The 10721-nt window shown below is 43.2% G+C and overlaps 1 protein-coding gene across 1 annotated transcript in view; it reads left to right on the plus strand.

Annotated features, from left to right (window-relative positions):
• Positions 1 to 9778, plus strand: part of hlcs (holocarboxylase synthetase (biotin-(proprionyl-CoA-carboxylase (ATP-hydrolysing)) ligase)) — a gene marked incomplete at its 3' end in the record, with an annotated part of 10318 nt that extends 540 nt beyond the window's left edge. The window contains 4 exon segments of the mRNA XM_005952451.2: positions 2566 to 2706; positions 4697 to 4859; positions 7745 to 8724; positions 9599 to 9778. Coding sequence (XP_005952513.2) covers positions 2566 to 2706; positions 4697 to 4859; positions 7745 to 8724; positions 9599 to 9778 — 1464 coding nt within the window.
• Between the last annotated feature and the right edge of the window lie 943 nt (positions 9779 to 10721).

Genomic DNA, 10721 nt, shown 5'->3' on the forward strand with positions numbered 1-10721 from the left:
GTGTGTGTGTGTGTGTGTGTGTGTGTGTGTGTGTGTGTGTGCGTGCGCGCGCGCAGCAACAACACAAAACTCATTGTGCCACTGGTGTCTCACTGTAGTGTCACTGTAATTTCAAAGGTGTCTCATTAGTGTCTCACTGTAATGTCACTGTAGTTCCATTGTTGTCTCACTGTAGTCTCACTGGTGTCTCACTGTAGTGTCACTGTAGTTCCATTGTTGTCTCACTGTAGTCTCACTGGTGTCTAACTGTAGTGTCACTGTAATTTCAAAGGTGTCTCATTAGTGTCTCACTGTAATGTCACTGTAGTTCCATTGTTGTCTCACTGGTGTCTCACCGTAGTGTCACTGGTTTCTCACTGTAGTGTCTCACTGTAGTCTTATTGGTGTCTCACTGTAGTGTCTCACTGGTGTCTGTGAGCTGTGTGCGGCTGTGCTCTATACAATGTGCTTATGCTGCTCTGAGTCTGTGGCCAGACTCTGGTGTAGTGCTACATCCTACTTTTTCATTGGCGTGGTTGCTAGGATTTGAACTTCCAGGGTAGTGCCAGAATGACAGACTTTACAGGCAGTTATGCAGCTGTGTGACTGGGTAACAGCAGCATCTGTCAGAATAAAGGCAAACACATTACAGAAAACTACAAACAAGTTAAAGAACACTGAAATCGAGACACATTTTCAAATACATATGGCATACAGTCACAGGCACTTTAATAGGTACAGCTGTTAAAGAGCCTGTGCTCCAGTCACACAAATCTCCAATCTGCCAGTCACATGGCAGCATGCAGATGTGGTGTACCGCTGCCTGAAGTTCAAAGCAATGTTTACTGGGTGCTACCCACAGTCACCTTTCTGTCAGCTCACACTGAGAGTGCAGGGCACTGCTGACTGAGACCAGGTGATCAGTACATCAGACACACCAGCTGTCAGCTGGAAAAGTGCAGTAAGCGAATCATTCACGGGAGTTGGCTTGGCTATATTCCAGTTTATTCTGACAGCAAGACTGGTTCAGTAGTTTTTTTTGTTTGTGGGCGGTAACATTTGTAGACTGAGACGTAGCTCATTTGGTGTTTGCTGTTTTCCTTAAGCCTGCATGCTGGCTTTAGATAAAAAAGCTAACAATCTAATTATAAATCAGAAACTAATTATTTTGAACACTTGTGTCACTCCGGTCTCAGCTCTTAAAATCATCATGACCTAAAATTTAATGTTAGAAGTGTTCAACATGCATAAACAACATTAAACTAATTCACTCCGTATCATTTGCAGTTTGAATGTTTGTTGTTTTGTGAATGTGTGCTGGAATATGAGACTTTGTAGGAGTGCTGCATTTTTCCTCATATTTAGCCAGTACTCGTATATTTTTTTACATCTGTCTCAAATTACAGGATCTATCTGATGGAGGAATCACTCATCTTTGGAAAAGAGAGTTTATTACAGAGAAATGGCTCTTTCAAAATAAAAGCTATACTATACGCTTCTTCTGGGCTATATTCTCAGCAGCATATTAAACATATCAGCCCCATAAGGAGAATCCTGTGCTAACGGCTGTCTAAATGACTCGGGTAAAGTTTGTAGCATGCTTGTTGTTTTTGTCTGCTTCTACTTGTCTTTGCACGAGGATGATGTCGGAGTAAATGTGCAGTCATATTCGTTGTGTTCCCACTAGTGCTGTCAGCGTTAATCTGAAATGACGTTAACGCCATAACGCGGCGAATCGCAGTTAACGAGCTACCGCGGATCGCCCCGTGCGTGGGGCTGGACGGCGCTTTGCAGTTATTTATTTGTAAAAAATGTTTGGAATCATGTATGATTTTCGTTCCACTTCTCACGTGTGCACCACTTTGTGTTGGTCTTTCATGTGGAATTCCAATAAAACTGATTCATGTTTGTGGCTGTAATGTGACAAAATGTGGAAAAGTTCAAGGGGGCCGAATACTTTTGTAAGTCACTGTGTATTAGTAAAGGTCAGTCTGCCATGTCAGCTTTGTTGATGAACCCACTAATAGTACCCTCTGGGCCCTTTCATGAGTTCCCACTCTCCAGGCCACTGGTTCCATTATCAGACAGATCTCTGGATCATTAGGTAGGATGTTGCACAGACTTTGCTGCATAGTGCATTGCTGGTGTGATCCACAGTCGAGCACCTCAGGTCTGGCCTGCGAGCCTGAGTAATGTAGCAGAATAAGTAAATGGAGCAAGGTGAAATGCTGAGCAGTGTTAGGATCAGAATGCACCCTTGTATGAAAACAGAACGAGGTGATTGTAACTACCACTCGTGTCTTGCACAAGCATGGGAAGAGTGAATACAGAGGATCAGGTCAGCTGTTACAGTATGAGGGACTCGTCTTTGCATCGGAGCTTTAACAGCTGGTCATGCTGAGGCCACTCCCACAACGAAATAACATCTTAGCCCAACACTTTCATATCGGTCACATTGTACACCACGCTGATACCATACTTGATAATGGGACACCGAGAAAACATGCGACTATTGTTACTAACTACTTTATGTGTAACACTTTGTAGTGTTTGAACTTGTCGTCTGTTCTGTCTGTACTTTTCCAGGTATGTGAGGACCTCAGCCAGTGGACTGTTCTCCTGCGGTCCTCTACCGTTTGTGCTCCACGAATAGACAATATTTTTTTCATCATAGAAGCTACAGAACATAAAGTGGGCTCTCCTTCTCATCGGCCGTCTAAAAAGAAAGTAAGCAATGTGCTTTCTTAACATCTGTTCTCATTATGAAGCAACAAGCTTGTATGTATATAAATATAAATGAAACACTGACTGGGTGACTGGCTCCAGCACAGCTCAGGACAGATGTCTAAGAAGAGCACAGTCCTGGGAACAGCAAAGATACTGCACAGGAACCTCGAGCTCCCAGCCTCTGGTAGAGGACCCGAGCATGAGGGTTAAAGACAAATGTCAAAATTTAAAAATAATGAAATTAATAAAATTTGGATTTTGTTTGGTAAGCTCAGGAAAAAAAGGTGGAGGTATCTGCTCATTTATTCAGTAGTTTCTCTTGATCGCAGCTTTTCTGCAGTGTAAAACAAAACTATTCATCAAAGTAGTCATCCTCTGCCCCTGACTGATTGGATGCTGTAATAATGAAACTAATAACAGGAGAGTTGCTCCAGGAAAAGAAGCCCAATAGTGCCCTCTACTAGAGACGTTCATCAGTTACTACACCTTTTAACTTTTCAATAAAAGTTAAAAGGTCCCATGTCATGCTAATTTACAGGCAAGATTCAAACAACAACAAAAATGCCCCATTTCTTTCAAAGAAACTCATAATTTAAACGCCATGTTTGTCCTCACCATTGCTCACCAAGAGACCGTAACCGCAAAAGACTTGAGACTGGGGCGGAGGTTCAGCTTCCAGCAGGACAACGACCCTAAACATAAAGCCAGGGCAACAATGGAAGGGTTTAAAACAAAACACATCCATGTGTTAGAACGGCCCAGCCAAAGTCCAGATCTAAATCCAATCCAGAATCTGTGGCAAGATCTGAAAACTGCTGTTCACTAACGCTGCCCATCTAATCTGACTGAGCTGGAGCTGTTTCAAAGAAGAATGGGCAAAGATTTCAGTCTGTAGATGTGCAAAGCTGGTAGAGACAGACCCTAAAAGACTGCAGCAAAAGCTGGTTCTACAAAGTATTGACTCAGGGACTGAATAATTACGCACACCCCACTTTGCAGTTATTTATTTGTAAAAATGTTGGGAGTCATGTATGATTTTCGTTCCACTTCTCACGTGTGCACCACTTTGTGTTGGTCTTTCACCTGGAATTCCAATAATATTGATTCATGTTTGTGGCTGTAATGTGACAAAATGTGGGAAAGTTCAAGGGGCCGAATACTTTTGCAACCACTGTACTTCACTTTGTCACATTCAGAAAGTTCCCTTAATCGTAGCTGAGGGCTTAAGATTATGTGAATGCTGATTTTTGTCAGTGACGTGGTTCTAAAGTGATAATTTTCTTTTAAATGGCTTTGGCTGGTTGTCACTTTTGTCCTAATGAGCTGATGCTTGTTCCAACAGAAAGAAAAACGGCTGAATGTAGAGTTGGCTGTGCTTTAATACAGAACTATGAAGAGAAGGGAGCATCGGCCATACGTAACGTTAGCCACATTAGCTACCCACCATGCTAATGGGACAATCCCATTGTTGTAATGTTGCCGTCACAAATCAGAGTACTTCACCAGGTCTTTGTACTTAAGTGTGTTTGTAACACAAGCGTCTGTAGCTAGCATGCAGCTGGCAGGTGCTGACGTGACATCAGTGTAAATGAGGCCGTTGTTTCCTTGTTGGAGCCTTTGTGCCTCTTTAAAACACTACACTGAATGAACTGGCACAAAAGGCAGAATGTGGATAATAATGGTTTTGGTGGTTATGATGGTTTTCATATTTAGTATTTTAGCAATGTTAAATGTAGCACACAGAAAAATATGCATTTAACAAATATGGGATAAAGTACATGTTCTTCTGGTTTGTGCTGATGGAGCCATTGATGCTGTTCGGATGATGCTGTGGTTGTTATTAGGTTAGCTTTTATGAAGTGAGGTGAAAATAGACATGTGACCATCATTACAGGCTTATAGTTTCTGTACTAATCCCTCCTTACACCAGGTGATGATGTAGTAGGCGGGGCATGCTGAACTCTAACACGTGTCACTGTGTGTTGTGCAGGTGCTGAAGTTGTCCGACTGCTGTCTCCCTGTGGCGTGTTGCCCTGGCCAGCCGTTCAGGGCAGTCGCTCGAGCCAGCGTGGAGAGCTACAGCCAGCTCGGGATAGCTTTCATAGAAGATCGCCTCCAGCTGGACAATGGACTTACGCCCTCAAAGATAGTCCGTATGTTGTCTTCAAGTAGATTTTCTACGATGTTTTTGTTACATGGTATCACACCTCACAGTTCCTTACTCATGTCTCGTTTGCATCGAGTATTATGTTGATCAGCGTGATTAATAAAGCCCAAAGAAAACAGCAATTTCCTGTGCCAACACCTTCATCTTGTCACCGTAGAGAAAGCGATGAGGTTCGTACTGAAATTCTGTTGGTCGGGTTTTGCTCCACCCCTCTACCAAACGCCCTAATATACTTCCCCGAGGTCGTGTTCATGTAGTACTGCAGTGATGACGTTCAGAAGGAGAATAAACTTTCTTATTGTTAGTTTACGTTTCCAAGATAAAAAGGTAGAAGCGTGTTCTCACTAGAGCTGGGCGATAGAACGATAACGATATGTATCGCGATATAACTTTTACTCGATAGAGAAATTAAGCTATCGCGATAGACCTCGCCGCTCTTGTCCTCTTAAAAAAAAAAAAAAAAAGTAGCGCAGAGCCAAACCAATCACAGCCGCAGCGTCACGTCGCGTGACTTGTTACGTACAGCACAAGTGCCAAGCCGCACGTGTGTTTGTTTGGGAAGCAGCCAGCGGGTAATGGAGGAAATGAGTGTGCCGACTAGAAAAATCAATCGAGCGTGACCGAAGAGAAAACAGATGATGGTTCCAATGCCGGAGAGATTGTCGAACGAAGAGCCATAGAAGTTCCGTAGTGTGAAGGTATTTCGGCTGTTTCAAGTCTGACAAAAAAACAGAGTAGCGTGCACTGTAAATTGTGCCGAAAGCAAGTCTGGAAATACAATAAACTGGTGCATGCGTCACACTGTGCGCCACGTTATTGTTTCGGTGAAATGAATTTCTACAATACTGTTACTGTTAATTCTACTCTCTGCAGTGTTTAAATGCTTACATATACACACAGTTACTGTCCGTCCACACATACGACTCGGTTCTGCTTCTATGCCCCAGCTTTGTTTACTTTTTCCCACCGAGGCTTCTAGACTTCTGATTGGCCAATATTTCTGCATGGTTAGGAATATAGCGCCACCTGCTGCTTTGGCATGTTCATAGCAGCGTTTTCCTTCATTTCTGCCTTTATGTGTGGACGGGATTATTTTTTAAAACGAAAACGGAAAATCTCCGTTTTCAAAAATACCCGTGTACGTGTGGACGTAGCCTCAGTCTCTGACTGGAAGCACTAATTCGTCATTCGGCTTTTGTCAGACTAAAGTAACTGTTAAAACTGTTTGAAAAGCTCAGCTATACAACAAGGAGAGATTGAGAATTTCCTTTTAGTTCTCAGTTTATTTGATATTGACAAAAGTTATTCAGTTTTGTCTGTTCTTCTGTAAAACAAACTAAGATTTATTTTTAGAATTAATATTTTTTTTCTAAGTGGAATTGACAGTTTAGTCTGTTTCGTTTGTTCTATTTTGAAACTTAAACGCTTTAGCGGCTGCCTTTTGTGTAGTTTGCAATATTTGCCTTTATTTATCTGAAAAGGTCTCATGTTCCTTAAGTACATCTACCCTGTTGAACTTATTATGGGAAATAAATATTTAAATAAAAACAAGCTGCTGATTATTTCACATTTTACTTGTGAGCAACGGCACATTTAAATCTTACAAATATAGTTATTTGGCTTATATCGTGATAGATATCGTTATCGCCTGAAATGAAAAAACAAACAAAAAACATATCGTGATATGAAAAAATCTCATATCGCCCAGCTCTAGTTCTCACCCTGTAGTGTCTGAAGTAGCTTTTTAAACTCAGCCTTGCATCCAGCAGCAGCAGGAAAGTGCTTTCACTCACAAAACCTCATATACAACGTTGAGCTTACAGGTATAGAGCTGCACAGTTTAAACTTAAACTGTCTCATGACCCATTGAAGAGTTACAGACATTTTTTGACTGTTTTCAGGAGCTCAGGTTTAAATAATGTCACAAACATATTTTCTGTCGTCTGTGAGGAAGTTGTGACCTGTACCTGCCCGACATGTGGAACTCTACAGCCACCGAGCTTCTTACCCCATCATGACATGAGCTGTAGCTTCAGAGGTAGAGCAGGTCATATACTAATTGGAAGGTTGCTGGTTCGATCCCTGGTTGTCAAACATGCCTGCATGCCAAATATCCTTCGGAAAGTTGCCAGGTTGCTCTCTGATGCAATGAATGTGTGTGATTGTTACATAGAAACATAAGATAATTCTTTGTCATTGCACAGTCATCCATAGTACGATAGTGAAATGAAATCGGAAAATTGTCCCACGTCGGCACTACGAACAACACAAAACGACACAACACAGAAACTTATGTAATAAAAATAAGAAGAATAAGCGCATGTGTATTGCACATTGTTATTAATGCTTGTGTGTGTGTGTGTGTGTATTTATTTATTCATTTATTTATTCAGTGCTTCTTTTCCCTGCTGTATTTGTGTATAGGGTTAAGCTTTTATACCAGGGATGTCCAACTGCAGGCCTCGAGGGCCGGTGTCCTGCAGGTTTTAGATCTCACCCTGGGTCATCACACCTGAACCACATGATTAGTTCATTACCAGACCTCTGGAGAACTTGAAGCCATTTAAATCAGCTGTGTTGGATCAAGGACACATCTAAAACCTGCAGGACACTGGCCCTCGAGGCCTGGACTTCCCCACCCCTGCTTTATACCTCTGTGGTGTAGCACAGCTGAATGAAAGGTTTCAGCGGCTCTGAGCTGTTTGTTCTCCGAAGCTGCTGGATACCAGAACTGTACCAAAGAGCTTACATTGTTACTGTTTTACTGTTCAGTAGTTTAGTGGTTGACAGAAACAGTTGTTTAAAGTTTGAATACAAAGATAGATCAGTAGATGGTTCTGATGTTTTTGTGGTGTGGTTGTATTTCCACAGCTGTCCTCCTGCAAGAATCCACTCTGAGTGCACTGCTGGACCAGCAGTGTCCACAGAGCCCACGGGCACAGTCGTCACTGCTTCCCTGTAGCACTGGAGAGCCCATAGCTCGCCACCATCATCTGCAGTGCCGTAAAGGCAGCTTCCTTCTCATCCCAGAGGTAAAGAGGAGGTTAGAGGACCGGCGAGGGTCAGAGCCACTCCGCAGCTCCCAGGATTTGGAATCTCTCGGTGACTTGGAGGAACACTCCCTGGGGAATCATCACCACATGGAGGGCCACGGACACCACCTGCATCTGTCCAGCTGCCATGAATGTCTGGAACTGGAGAACAGTACTATACTCTCTGTCAAATATGCCTCCGCTGAGAATATTCCAGACCTACCGGATGATAACTCTGTTGGAAACGAGTGTCTCGATGAACTTGAAAATGATTCCCGAGGGTTTTTTGGTCAAAGCGGTGGCAAACTCCCAAATGTTCTCGTCTACACGGGGGGCTGTCAGGAACGTTTTCAGACAGTTCGCCAGCTTTTATCAGAATGTATAAACACGGAAAGTAACATCATCTATCCGCTCCAGCCAGAGCAGGCACTGAATGATCCCTGGCTGGAAAACACAAGACTCCTGGTACTGGCAGAAGAGGAAACCCTAAGTCCCCAGCTTCAGACCCGCTTTCTCACCTACCTGAGCCAGGGGGGCAAAGTCCTCGGGCTAGCCTCTTCTCTGTGCCCTGCAGGACTCTACCTGGAAGTCAGGCAGAGCCAGTGCATGCAGGTCAACAAGCTGAATTTCACCAAGGAAGACAGCACAGAGCTGAATCTGAGTATACTGGCGAGTGGGAAAGTCTACATCAGGGATCCTCGGGGGGGAGGAGAAGTTGAACTGTGGGGGGAGCTGAAAGGGGATGTCCCCCATAAGAAGGATATGGTTATTGTACGACTGACCCACGGAGGGGACAGTGGAGAAGCTGTTCTTTGTCAGGTAAACCCATGTAAAGCATGCTATTCATTGTCCTCGGGGACAATGAATAGCATGCTTTTATTGAGGCCCGCAGTAGTGCTAACACATGTGGGACAGTGAACCTGCATGCTGTTGTATTTCTGTAGGGTCAGATCAAAGCAACAGTTGCCTCACACATAAAGACCATGTGATGTTAGAGAGAAAAGCCCAACATTCAGGCGATCCCATGTCCAAGGACTTGGCGGCAGTTGGAAAATCTCTTAACGGGAAGAAAGAGGTTCAGATGTGTGAGGTCTCAGTGACTGACATGAGTGTGAGTGGCTCAGTGGGTACTCCCCACCACAGGAGTGCAGCAGCCTGGATTCAACTCTGATGTTTGCTCTTTCTCCTGATTTTCCATCTTCAGTGCTGCACTGTCCAATAGAGGCAAAAATGCCTTCAGGTGAAGGATAATTGCATCATGGGATGTTTCCAGCAGTCTGAGCCTATAGCAGCAGATCTAAGAGAAGATCAGCTGATCTAGCAGTCTCCCTATAGCACACGATTCCTTTATTAATGGTGTACCTAGCAGTAAATTAACTGCCACAGCAGCCTGAAACTTCTATAATCCAGGAACTGTTCTGTCCTCGGTTTGCAGTCGGGTCTAGAAATATTATCATAATTATTATTATCATTATTTATGCATTCTGAATGAATCCGGGTGCTGACAGTGGGTATGTGGTACTGCTAACTGTTGGGCTAGTAAATGAAGCCCGGTGTCATATGATGTCTAGATTACAAGCAGATTTATTAGGTGCAAATATTTGCAGTATAAAGTAAATAATACTCATTTTTGCTGCCACATCAATGTTTCCTGCATCTTCTGATGTTTTTACTTAAACATGTATATCTGCAGGTCCACTTTGAAACTGCTCCCAACTCTCAGAATTTGCCATTGGATGCTTTTGATGAACTGAAGGTCAACAATGCCTCGCGGTATGAAGTCTTGACAGAAATCCTCACCTCTCTAGGCCTCAAATGTGAACCAAGTCAGACTCCAAGTCCAAGTGCGGTACACCTGCTCGCTACCTCTCAGGTAAGATACTCAGCGTTCTTGTGTTCAAGACTAAGAACAGCTTCATGTCCTATTGGCTCATCTCTCCATGTGAAATAGGTTCAGTGAGTGCCTCCCACCTGAAGTACAGTAGCTTTGCTTCATTAAATGTGCTACATTTTAAATATGAAGTACTATAGTTACTGTAAGTTACAGGGTTAGGATAAAGTTACTCTCTTCTTTTTCTGGCATTTTGAGACCTCATAACTTGTTGAGTAAAGGAGCTAGCCCACATAATTTTGGGGACTGAGCCTTTGTTGAAAACTGCAACAGAATCAAGTTGCATCACGTTTTCTATCACTTTGATTAAATTGTATTAATGCTCATTCTAATTAATCATAGTTTTTTAATAACATGGTAAAGGTGTCCTTTGTTACGTCCGTAGCGCAACATAAAGCTCAAACACGGGTGTCCCCGCCCCGGCCCCCAAAGCCACAAACCCAGTAGCCAATTCAAAGTTAAGGTGAGCTTTATTGCTCCACCAGCTTAAACTCCGGGGTGAACCATGGCCAGAATAACCAACAAAACGAGCTGTTCCAAAGAAGTGCTACCTAAACCCTGTGTGAAAACTGAACCAAACCCTAACTCTAAAAGTTAATAAACCAGACACATGCACATTCAGTTAACGGTGTATCTGAGGCACCCACGTTGATGTAGTTCCTGCATTATACTAGTGTAGATCCAGGATCAACACTGCAACTGACCTACCACACTGCAAAACTATGACATCATAACAATGTGGGGGAAAAAGGCAAATAAGATGCCTTTGTTTAATCTGAACTCGTGTTAGGGAGCAATAGTAGAAGGTAACTCTTGTCTGGTAGACTTCTGTGGAGGGACGGTGCTGCCAGCAGGGCGGGATTGCCAGAACATTTTAAATCTACCAAGATTGTTCATTACATGTTTGACACAGCGTTTATTCCGT

The sequence above is a fragment of the Haplochromis burtoni genome, unplaced genomic scaffold (genome assembly GCF_018398535.1).
Source record: "Haplochromis burtoni strain Fernald_Lab_line unplaced genomic scaffold, NCSU_Asbu1 Contig_1544, whole genome shotgun sequence".
Taxonomy (NCBI): domain Eukaryota; kingdom Metazoa; phylum Chordata; class Actinopteri; order Cichliformes; family Cichlidae; genus Haplochromis; species Haplochromis burtoni.